Source organism: Cucumis sativus, chromosome 3 (genome assembly GCF_000004075.3).
Source record: "Cucumis sativus cultivar 9930 chromosome 3, Cucumber_9930_V3, whole genome shotgun sequence".
Classification (NCBI taxonomy): domain Eukaryota; kingdom Viridiplantae; phylum Streptophyta; class Magnoliopsida; order Cucurbitales; family Cucurbitaceae; genus Cucumis; species Cucumis sativus.
The window spans coordinates 39357393-39369893 of record NC_026657.2 but is presented as its reverse complement, the minus strand read 5'-3'; the positions used below and the strand labels follow the sequence as shown (position 1 = coordinate 39369893).

The window sequence follows — 12501 nt, the reverse complement described above, 5'->3', positions numbered from 1 at the left end:
TTTTTTGTCTTCCGAGTGTTCTTTCTCTTTTTCTTCTCTTCCTTTTGTACGAGTTTTTTTTTTCATCGACTTTTTTTCTTTTCTGCAATTTTTTAAAAAAGTTTTCGTTTGCCCTCCGTTTCTATCTTTTTTTTATATAATTTTCTTTTCTATCATCTTTGGTTATTTGGTTTGTACCAAATATAAAATATTTATTTTTGATATTTGACTACTCAAATTTAAACTATCAAAATTATATTAAATGATAAATTTTTTGAAAATATTTTTTAAAAGAATTAGATTCCATCAATGGGTAGAAATTTTGGCCAAATAGAATTTGAAAAATATCCTTTTTATTATTCATTTTTCAATAAAATCCCAACCCATATAAGGTGTTTTTGATATGTGAGATTTTCTGTCGATAATAATAAACTTAATAATTGATAAATTATCGTAATTAATTAATAATAGACTAATATTTACAACCTCAACTATAAATGATAGATTTCTATTTTGAATAAATTTATGATTATATATATAGAAATATTTTAAATATAAATACTAAATTTGTAACTATCTTATCATAAAAACTATTTATCTATGTATTTTTTTTGAATGAAATAACTAACCCATTTTAATAATTCAAATTTAAAATGTCACATATGGGAAGAAAATAAAAAGATAATCACGGCATCAAGATGTAACCCTACATTTTAAATCAATCAATTGCAAATTACTCTTCTAAAATTCTACCATTATTTCATTATAGTTTTAATTATAAAATTCTAATATTTAATAACCATATCTTAAGACATATCAAAGATCTCAACCTAAAAGGGAAATATCTAATAAATAAGTGGTCACATCAGGGAGTTGTTGAATCGTTGCAATTATATAATCATATTTATCAACAACAACGCTTTCCAACTGACACGCGTCCGTTTAATAGGCCCCACGAACTCCCAAGTCTTCATCATCCTACACGTGTCTTTCGTAATTATTTTATTTTTATTTATCAAACATTTAGATAATTATAATAATTAACAATTGTATTAATAATAATTAAGTGCCTACCAACATTAAAGTATACATATTTTCGAGTCTATTAATAATAGATAAATACTTGCATATAATCTATCAGTGATAGAATCTTACATATTGTGTCATATTTGTAATCTAGAATGCTAATATATATTGAATCTAATTGTTATATTTAAAATTGTCTATCATAGTTTCTTTTAAAGTGTAGATTATTTTAATTTTAGTTACAATATTATGTGTTGTAGTAGTAAAGTATTTTAGTTTAATAAAAAATAGTAAACATGTAACAAAAAAAGAATATAAATATAGGATCCGTTTGGATTGAATTAAGAAAAAAAATATTTTTCAATAATAAATTTACTTTTGAACATTTGTTTGAAAATGAGTTTAAAATTTAAACACTTAATGTTTTGTTAGATTTTTTTTGTAAGTGTTTATATGTGAATTTCGTTTTTAAAAGTTTCTTCAAAATAGATTATTAAATTTCCAAACACTATCATTTTTTTCAAAATAGTTTTTTTGACAAAATTAAACACTTTGTAATACGCCCGCAGTCGAAAGGATAACAAATGATAAAATACTTAATTATAAAAGTTAAAACGATAATAAATGATAAATGAGTGTTTGCAAAAATAACAAAAGAAAAATTATGATAATAGGTATATGTCACTGCATTTTCTAAATTGTAAAAATAATAAATTTAAAATCGAATAACCAATCCGTCTTATATCTAATTACTTGTTATATTTATCATATTTGCAATAGGTAAGAAAAAGGTAGTGACTTTTTTTTTTTTTGTCTATCCAATTTTTCAATGATAAATATTTAATTATAAATAGAAAATTTGTAAAAAATAGATCTCTAAAATAGGGTTTTAATTAGTTTTTTTTAATAAAATTATAAAAAATTTACAAACTATTTAAACTTCCATAGCCAAAACTTTTTAAATTATATTTTATTCTATATGAATGGTAAATATTTAATTTCAATGTTGTAGTTTTTAAAAATAATATTTAGCAAAATTAATTAGAGATTTTAAAATCATATTTATTAAAGAAAGAGATTGTTATAGCGTTGAATAATCACGAAAACCTATCAAATACAATGTTTCTCACACGAGCGTTGTGTTGAGGATTTATTTATGGCTTAAATGGCGCGCCTTTGAAACAACGATACTGCATCCGTCCCTATATCTATATCTAATATCAATATCTATATATATATCTATCAGCATCCGCCATTTTCTGAAAGCTCTATACCAATTGTTGTGGCGCCAATTCTCCTCATTCCATTGGTCTTGAAGCTTCACCCTTACGTTTTTCCTTCACCGTCTTCTCATCCTCCTGCTTTCTGTAGGTGGAATTTGGTTCTGTTTCTTAAACATCTTTTACGGTTTTGTTCTTGTGCGTTATGGCGTTACTTTTGATGCTGATTTTTATTGAGACTATAAAATGTGGTTGAATCCGCCGGGAATGGAATTGTTGCGATTATTGATGTGGATTTCTTTTTCTTCGGAGCTTCTTTCTTATTTCTCGTTGTTTCGATCGATTCTGATTTTGGTTTTATAAGTGTGAGACCTCGAATGAATTTCTATTCTACTCTGCTCAATGAGATTTTTTGTTACTGAGATGTTTTTGTTTGTAGATATATGGACTCTGCAGAAGGTTTGAGTTTGTACCCGTCGCACCGTTGTAAGACTATTCATCTGGTTTGTAACATAATGTTTCCACTCTCGCACTCTTTTTGAAGTCAGCGATTTCTTTTACTCTTGGATTTGAATTATTCGTAGTTGTACATGTGAGTTCATAGCAGTTTGTTTCCATTCTCAAGCATTTGAACTTTGTATTAATTTTACAGGTGAGACATGCGCAGGGAACTCATAATGTTGCAATGGAAAAGGATCGCAGTTTGCTTCAATCTTATGATTATTTTGATGCTCAACTTTCCCCTTTAGGATGGCAGCAAGTATATACTTATAAATTATTCCATTACCTCTGTAATCTGTCATGTTATCCATATTTTTTCGACATATGAGAGAGACTACATACTGAAATAATACATTTAGATAGGGGAAAACGGCAATCGATTCGATGTACTAAAAACGTTCGTATGACTAGTTTAATCATTCACCCACCCTCTTCATAAAACATGCACCGACACTCTGTTCTAAGATCCAGAAATAATATATTCCCTTGATATCCGAACAGGTTGACAATTTGCGGAAGCATGTGCATTCATGTGGAATTTCAAACACAATCGAATTAGTCATCGTCTCCCCGTTGTTAAGGTATGGAATGGGCAGAAGCCAGCACACTTTAGTTATTTATTAAAATAGTCATTTGCTTATCTTGAAAATTAGGATTATTTTAAGGATTTATAGTCTCATTACTTTGTTAGAATTTTCTGTTTACTTTATAAGTTTATTTCAAGTTGTTTCATAAACTTTTTTTTTCTTTTTCTTTTGCGGTATGTTTTGGGTACTTTCCAAGATCTTGTTCATTCAGTTTTCACCCGCCAAGTTCCATGATACCCCTTCTAAGAAAAGAGATCCACTATTTAATTTTATATTCAATGGAATCAAACATAAATTATTGAATAAGGATATTGAATTGAACCACTGCACTATGCATATGAAATTAACATTACTTTAAGGTCGATAAAAGATAGCCTAACTGAGAGGATATACATATCTATTCCTATCAGAAGATCCAATCACCTAGATAGACGTGGAGTAGAATTATGGCACAAAGTTCAAGCTCGAGCCTTTCATTTAATACAATACACCAGTTTGATCAGTTTTGTCCCCACCTTTCATTAATCACTTTCCTTGATTGGTTTTTAATATATATTACTACCAAAAAGTTAATGGCAGCTAAATAAAAATTGCAGTGGCAATAAATGCAAAGATTGCTCACTTCCTTAATCTCGTTGTATTATTAATAAGGATAAGATGATAAATGTTAATTCCGTAGGCATTAGTAACTTGGGGTGCTGTCTCATTAAGATGTTTCACTGGTAAATTATGTGAGGGCACTCGAACTTGATGTACTGAAGTGTATTAAAAACAAATTGAAATATCATTAAGAAAAGATATTTGATTCTCATTAAGAGCTGAATTCTGTTTAACTTGTATGTTTAATTCTGTCTTATGGTAAGGATAAATTTTATGCTTCTTTCCCTCTGAATGATTGAGCAACTCTTTTTCTTTTCCTCCTGCTCTCTGGAATGAAATTCCATCTTACACGATTTGATTCTTTTTGTCCGAGGAGTTCATTTTTTTGCACAAACTAATTAAATGTTTCTTATTTCAACCATCAATGGTTGCACTGTAGGACAATGCAAACAGCAGTTGGAACCTTTGGTGGTGATGAGTACAAAGATGGTATAATTGCTCCTCCATTAATGGTAGCAAATGTTGGGGGCAGCAACCATCCTGGAATTTCAAGCCTTCACTGCCCACCATTTTTGGCAGTAGAGCTTTGTAGGGAACGTATGGTATGTTTCATAAATTGAATTCAAAATTCAAGATTTTATTTTGATATTTTCATCAAGTGATCCAAAAGCTTAAGTTGATGGGTGACAAATTTAATATAAAATGTTAACATCATGAAACTATTGAGTATCTGTGGCAGTTTCAGATAAAATGTTAGTATCAAATATTCGTCTTGAACCAATACATAAATTTAAGCTCTCAAATTCTCAAGTAGAAATAATTTGATGAGGGAAGAGGATATATATAAGTCGAACAGTTAACTTGAAATGCTTTCTAGATAAATAACGGAGTTATTTGACTTCACGTGTGACAATCATCTGTTGTGGGAAGTATCTTGCATTATCTTTAGTCTCCATAAATTCCCAATATAGGGGGAATTTGAAGAAAATTCTCAACATAAATGTGTTAATTATACATGAGGATATAAGCTGAGCAAGAACTTGAAAAGTGTTCAAGTTCTTGGTTTAGTTTGCTATGAATTAAAAAGTTAAAAGTAAAGATTTTCCCCTGTATTTCATATTTTGTGATGTCGAATGATTAAATTCATTGTACAGGGTGTTCATCCATGTGATAAGAGGAGAAGCATTAGCGAGTATCGGGCTCTTTTCCCTGCAATTGATTTCTCCATGGTAAGTTAAAATGCTCTGCTGGATTATGTTGCTATAGTTTGCATTTTTCGTCTCTTTTTATTAAGAACAATTTTTTGATAGAACATTTCTTCATTTACTCTAGATTGAACATGATAATGACGTCCTGTGGACTCCAGACAGCAGAGAAACGAATGACCAGATTGTAGCAAGGGGACTGGAGTTTCTGAATTGGTAAATGCGCACTTTATTTATTTGAAATATCTACACTTTTGATTATATATTTTTTAAAGTCCTACACTAGGAGATTAAAAAACCAAGTGCAAATAATTGGAAAGTGAGAGAAGAAATAGTCAGTTTAAGTAATGTTGGCAATGATGCAGTTTTCATACCTTGGTAATATTTCCTAGTGGTTATTATATCTCCCATTGTTATCGATTCAGTCATTATATTTCTGGTTTTTCTCTCTATTTTGTCGCCCCCTCCCCTTGGTTTCTGTTGTAACTATCTCTTTCGATCGAGTGTCTCTTTGGTTCATGTTACTTCTCTTTTTGGGTTTTTCTGCTGTACTCTTTGGATATTTCATTTATCAATTAAATTATTTCTTATCCAAAGAAAAAAAAAAAGGTTGAAATATAAATCTCATTCGTCCTTGCTGTTAAGGAGTTCTACCGTGTTGCCTTTTCCTTTCATTAAGGAGAAGAAAAGTTGCTTCCAGCCAGTAATCTCCATACTGTTGAATCCTTTTCAGTTGAAAGAATAAGTTGAGAAATAGTTTCGATTCGGTAGCTACTTTACGACCTTCGTTGATGCCTTTGAATGTAGACTAGTTCATTACAGTAACATCTAGGCTGTCATATGTTGAATTTTCCAATTCTTTGTAGGCCCTTTCTATGCATTATCTCTATGGGAAAATAAAATAAAATTCTACATCTGTAGGCATCTATTCTGTGTATTGCCACTCACAATTCAACTCTTCATTCTCGTATACGTTGTTTTTGGTCCTTGCCAGGCTGTGGACTCGGAAGGAGAAAGAGATTGCAATTGTCACCCACAGTGCGTTCTTATTTGAGCTTATGAAATGCTTTGGAAATGACTGCCATCCATCTATAAAGAGCGAAATCTGCACATTGTAAGTATTTCATTGGTCCGAATGATAATTTCTTAGGCAGCACAGCAGGACTAGAGAATCATTTTTTTAAAATGTCAGTTTTTTATGCAATATGAGTTAGGAGACTCAAATCTAAACCTCATAGTCACTAACATACTTATATAGTTATATGTCAATTGAGCTATCCTTGCTTTAACTATTTATTTTGAGTTGAATGGTGACATCTTGAGGTGTGGAATAAAAATGTGTTTTTTGTATTTATGCCAATATGCAGTTTTACAAACTGTGAGCTTCGATCCATGGTTATTGTTGACAAGAGGTAAGTAAGGATGTTAGCATGTTTCTTGTCCAGTTCTCTCTAGATCACCTTTTTCATACAGTTTAGTATTTTTATTTGGAACACGAGATTTCATAAGACTTGCTATTTTCAGTATGACAGGTTCGGATATCTCAAGGACTAATTACCCAGGCAAAATTCCTCGAGGCCTCGATCTTCCCAATGACATTGCCCTTGAGAAGCAACCAGAGATGGGAGTTACAATTGATGATGTTGAAGCTTGAAGAAGATGAGGCTGGTGAACACAAGGAATGTAGTATTCTTCTTCGATAGTTTTAATTCAATTATATCAGTTCATTTCATATTTTGGAGGCTTTTTTTTACTTCAAAATTCAGTTAGGCATTAATTAGGTCATGGCTTATTGTCACCAAACCACATGTTTCTGTCCATATTTTCATTAGTTGTGGACATATGTACTCTTAATTCGATTTACATGCCCACACCAGAGTTAAATAAAATTAGAAATTAAAAATATTTACCAAATATAACAAAATTCAAATTATTTATTTTAAAAAATATATATATAGAAAAGTAAAATGATCTTAAAGGATAATTTCAAAAATATTTACAATAGAAGTAATCATTATAGACACAAATATTGTGGTTTATTTTGATGGTCTATACCACCCTAATGTAGACAATGTAATATTTTACTATATTTTATAAATATTTTAGTTTATTTTGTTATATTTAAAAATAACCCTACTAAAACATATTGTCGTAATCAACCCCAAATGTGGACTAAAGCTATGTTTGGAAATGTGGACTAAAGCTATGTTTGGAAATGGAGCATTAAGAAGTCCAAAATAGATCTTTCTCCACTTAAATTCTAATTTATGAGAACCAAAACAATAATCATCTAATGGCATTGGCTATCAAAATTTGTGTAACAAAGGTTAAGTAAATGAATCACGACCCCATCATGAAAAGCAACACAAAGCCAAATATAACCGCAAGGATAAGGACGAAAACAGCCACCATAATATTAATACCACTTGACTTGCTGCGCAAAACTACGTCATTGCCCGTTCTCGTATCATCATTTATGTTGTTCTTCACTAAAGAAGTCTCAGTCGACTGGAATGGGGAGGCCACGTCCCAAAATAATTCTGTAGAGAAGGAAAGAGCCTCTTTTTCTGGTTCAAGAACTGATTTCATGTCCATTGGTGCTTCCATGGACATTAATTCAGTGCAATTTTCTTTCAAAACCTACATTGAAGTTTGATAATACAGAAGTTGGCAAAAAGAATTTAATTTGAAGACAAATGTGATCTAGAACGCAATTTAAACTCACGATTTTCAGATGCAAAAATGAATCTCAAACTATCCAAATAAATCAAAAGTTCAAAATTTTCAAATTAACCAAATGCAAGCACCAAGAACGGTGGCTGCAAGGGAGAGGAGATGAGGAAAAGTGAAGACCTCAGTTGTCTCAGATGGTTGCAAGTAGTCGCAAATGTATATGTCTGCCAACCAAGGAACAAATACTCTTCGAGGAAATGAGAGATCACACTTTTTCCTGAAAATCGAAAGCATACAGGAACTGACATCAAGAGTCAAGAGTCAAGACTCAGCACAAGAAAATGAGAGTTTTACACCCACTAATAAGTCCAGAAAAGTAGAACATTTGATTGACTGAACTGCCAAATGCCAATAGCATCCAGCAGGTGTTCAAATCACTTTTGCACATTGTATGATTGGAACACTATTGTAGCACGGTTCTTGGGTTCTTTGTTTTTTTGTGGTAATTCAGAGAATCTGCTAGTTTGTATGGTTTATTATATCCTTTCGTATCATCACTCTTCTTAAAAAAAGAAAGATCCACTGAAAAAAATTTAGACCAAAAACTTACTAATGAAAACATTTTTGGTTAATCATGGTGTCTATCCTTTTATGCACCATTGTACCTACATACCTTAATGAGTGAAGGAAGAGCTGAGAAACGTGTTGTTCTGATGCCACTTCATTTGCATCCTTATGAACGTCGTTAGATACATCTTTATCTGCATCTACCTCATCACATATTATGTCCAATCTACTTTGTAAACTTGTAATGATATCTCCCTGTGTGAAGAGAAAAGCATGTGTCACTGTCACGGGGAAAAATATGCAACAACCATTAGTGATAGAGCCCTACTGTCTTGATCTTTTACATTGTCAACCAAAAGTTGACCCACAGTTCAAATGTTTTTATGTCACAGCAGTTCACCATGTGAAAGTGATTATCAGTAAGAAAATTGTCTTTCATGTCTTTTGTGAATAAAGAAGTCTGTCAATGTATAATCCAGCAAGCACATTTCACTAAACATTGTGGGCTTAGAAGTTATGGAATGAATAAGAAACCAGTAGTGAGGTGAACCACGTAAGGGAACTTAGGTTCATTTACTAAAAAACAAGAAAAAAATTTCTAAGAGGTTTCGTAGATAGAAGGAGGAAAGATTGGACATTTGAAAATCAGATTGGAGGATAGTTAAAGTAACTTTCAGATCTTATGGGAGAGAGTGATTCATAATCCATTTCCATTGTACAATTGTCGTAGCAGACAGCTAGAAATTTCAATTGGAAATCGACCAATCAGATATCAGCTCATTGCATAGGGCAGCTTTCAGAATAGAGCATATAAGACTTTTATGCCTTAAATGTACTAGGCAAAAAATATTTTCAAGATGATGTCAAGGGAAGTAATATTAAACATGTAAACGTTACCTTTATTTCCCTTACAGCTTCGGAAATAGGCTCTTTTGAATTCAAATAAGCAAAAGAACAAACAGAGCCTCTAAAGACCATGATACCATCAACATCTTTTTGGCTGGACACTGTATAAAACAATTTAAAAAAGAAGTTTAAACAAAGAAAAGCACCCTAAAGAACATTTAAATATAATAAAGCCAACCAGTAAACCTTCAAAAGACGTATTTTTCAGGAATGGTAGGAGTAGTTCAATTTCATGCAAGTCCCCTACAATCGAAGGGTCATCACTGACAACCTGGTAAGAAAGAGGAGAGGTGATGGTGCTCATAAATAATCGTTAAACCAAGGCAAATGAAAGAATTATAAAAAAATTAAATAATTATTTACAAAGCCAAAGAAAAGTAAGTAAAGAAAGTATTTTTCTTTCCCTTACACACAAGAAATATAAAAGAAAGAACCATGCATGAGATTCATCAAACGCTTCCTGGATGAAACCCAATATATCCCCCAGAAAGGGTACATCATTCTTTCCCTAAACACCATTGGATGAACATGAACCAACTCTACCAGCTTTAAGCACAGTTTGATATAATCTTCAAAAAATACGTTGAGAAATATTTTTTTTCTGTGGTTGCAAAAAGAAGGTCCTATATCCTACTTGTAGGTTTGAGCAGCCAAATTATTCTACTAACCAGATTTCCATCAACCACGGCCTTTGCACCTTTTAGAACATCAGCTTGAATGGAAATTTCATTACGAATTACATCTATTAATCTTTGGGTATTTGATGCCCTCCAAACAGGTATCCTGGTAAAAAGTAGAAAGATACAGATAAAGGAATAGTCATACTGAGAGGTAGATTCGAGATTGTTGCAAATGTTTTAGGAAACAACACCAAGCATACAGTTAAATATCAGATTTAAATTTAAGTCCTAGAGTTTTCATCTTTGTGTCCATTTCATCTTTTATGCTTTCAGACTTTATGATTTCTAAGGCTTCAGAAATAGGCTTAAATTAGCTTTGTGCTAGTTAAAGTAGCAAAAACTAACAAAATATTATTTTCATGAGTTTTATAATATTTCTAATATTGAAGTAGCATAATTAATTTTACATGTTTTAATTGAGCATAATTTCCTAATCAGTTGCGCTCCCTGAACCCATTAGCTAGCCTCCAACTATTTGGTTGTCTCCCCAAACCCATTCACTACAAACCTCATATCTATTTCCTTTCCCTCTGTAAGCCCATAAGTGATAAAACAAATTTCTGCAAACTTCCTGTCTCTAGTTTAGATTCAAACATGTTCAGGATATGTGCTTCATAGGTGGAGTGCAAGGTTTTTCTTTTTGCGCCCATGGCCTAATTAGGGATATAATGGAACACATCCCTAGAACTTGATTGTGTTGAGACGTCAAGGTGGAAACAATTCAAACACATATATCATCAGGACAAAAGCTTCCCAAGGGTGGAGAAAGGTTCACATGAATACATTATTTTAGGCCACTAGCAACAAAGAATGAGAATAAATAAGCTATATAGCTTCATATGAAAAGAAAAGAGGGGATGATATAAACATACAGTTAAGCAAGTTACCTCATATCAAAATTGAACATACACTTAAACGTCTGAAGTGATGTTAAGACTCTTCCCATTTTAAAATCACAAGGACGCAAACTGTTTGATGTGATATTTGAAGTCAAAAAGAAATTCTTACATGTCCACCTGCCAAACTTGTTCATCAGCACATCAAACGATTTTTATTCTTTGGGGGGAGGGGTAGTGAGCTAAATATATGTAGATTTCGATGTACACACCTCCTTGGACTATAACAGATATGGACGAGGAGTCTTTCCTCCAAGTCATTGACTGGTGCTGCTTCCGCAACAGTCTTTACAGTCTGCAAGAACCAATATATTAATAGCATTTGAAAACCTCCAGGCAGAATGAAACAACGGTAATGATAACTGCAAAAGTTAAGATAAAATCTCCATCCACCATAACCACTGATTTTGATTTCAGTTAGCTCAACACTTATAAGATTCCAACTTCAACCCTCTCCCCAAGTTGTCCCAGCAGCTAATAATGTAGAAATTTCTAGAGAGAACCACGTTACAGACTCGGGAAAAATTCGTAAAAGGGCCACTCATTAACCTATGAAATGCCGCTCCAACACAAAACATCACTAGGTTAACATTAGCTTTGTAACTTTTACCACAAATCCATGATGCGCTCACCGCAAAGGTTTGAATATCAGCTCAATTGTCACACATTCCAATCCAAGGACATTATGCACAAGCATCAGAACTAAACTAACCAATGTAAAGATACAGTAACTTCAACAATTAAAATCTACATGTTGAAAAAGGTTTGACAAGGATACCTGGCAAAGCATTAGGGTTGAATTCTTAACCGCCATTTCACTGGCCCAAACATAAATGCCAATCACCTTCACACCACCCGGTAGCATTCTCCGAACCTATAATCAAAATGATATCCAGACCTCTTTTACAAATTGAGATCCCGAAAATATAATTACAAAAGATATATTAAAGTCGACCTGTCGAGCATGTTCAGCAACCCAATCCTTGTCGATAACCAAAGACGATGAATCGACAGCTGGAGATTTGCCTTTCGATCCCTTCTTCTTATCGTCTTTAATGGCGCCGACGAGGGAACAAGCCGCCTCTCCGGCGTCGTTGAGAGGAGTTGGGACCAAATCGAAAACGAAACCTCTATCTAATGGAGAGCTAAGTCTTCCGATCACAAGGCCGATCTGTGAACAAAGAAAACCATAAATGCCAGTGACAAAAACCTAATGAAATGGTTGAAGCAAAAGCAGATAAAAGAACCTCCGATGGAATTGCGGACTGAGCGAGGCGATCCTCGACGATTTTCAGCCGAGACTCTTCTCCGACCACAGTTTTCACCATGATGGACTGTGGCGGTGCTTCACCGCGGCAATTCGGATGGCGTTTTCTTTCTTCAGCCCTTCCCGCCAGTAATCGCTCGGTTCGTTTCTTCCATTGTATTTATGGTTGACTGGCTCAGTCTTCAGTTGGGCTATGGGTATGGCTGTGGCTAATGTCAATGGAACTAACACCGACCCATACACTAAACACAAGTATCAAGCTAAGTATTCGACGAACCATGGTTAAATAATGCAATTTTAAAAGAAAATTAGTCATATAGTTTGAAAACATTTTCTAGCTTAGAATTTAAATTTCGGATGTTCCCATTGTTTTTAAAAGTGTTTAAATTAAAAA

General features: G+C 32.8%; 2 protein-coding genes across 4 annotated transcripts; one reads left to right on the top strand and one right to left on the bottom strand.

Moving 5' to 3' along the window:
- The first annotated feature begins 2168 nt into the window (after positions 1–2168).
- Positions 2169–7032, top strand: LOC101203061 (phosphoglycerate mutase-like protein). 3 transcript variants are annotated; one of them, XM_011654296.2, is made up of 10 exons: positions 2169–2372; positions 2665–2728; positions 2878–2985; positions 3228–3307; positions 4353–4515; positions 5068–5142; positions 5246–5334; positions 6113–6232; positions 6486–6530; positions 6643–7032. In XM_011654296.2, exons 2-10 carry the CDS (start codon positions 2669–2671, stop codon positions 6770–6772), a joined length of 870 nt encoding a protein of 289 aa, XP_011652598.1. In that variant the 5' UTR covers positions 2169–2372; positions 2665–2668; the 3' UTR covers positions 6773–7032. The 3 variants fall into 3 exon arrangements, with proteins under 3 accessions (XP_011652598.1, XP_031738749.1, XP_031738748.1); XM_031882889.1 differs by having other exon boundaries at positions 2169–2376; XM_031882888.1 differs by having other exon boundaries at positions 2169–2590.
- A 309-nt stretch (positions 7033–7341) lies between these two features.
- Positions 7342–12289, bottom strand: LOC101223098 (protein odr-4 homolog). The gene is made up of 11 exons (XM_004136196.3): positions 12088–12289; positions 11796–12011; positions 11619–11714; positions 11053–11135; positions 10832–10960; positions 9933–10047; positions 9451–9535; positions 9256–9365; positions 8465–8613; positions 7972–8068; positions 7342–7758 (listed from the first exon to the last, which is right to left on the bottom strand). The coding sequence occupies exons 1-11, from the start codon at positions 12166–12168 to the stop codon at positions 7459–7461; spliced, it is 1461 nt and encodes a 486-aa protein (XP_004136244.1). The 5' UTR covers positions 12169–12289; the 3' UTR covers positions 7342–7458.
- Between the last annotated feature and the right edge of the window lie 212 nt (positions 12290–12501).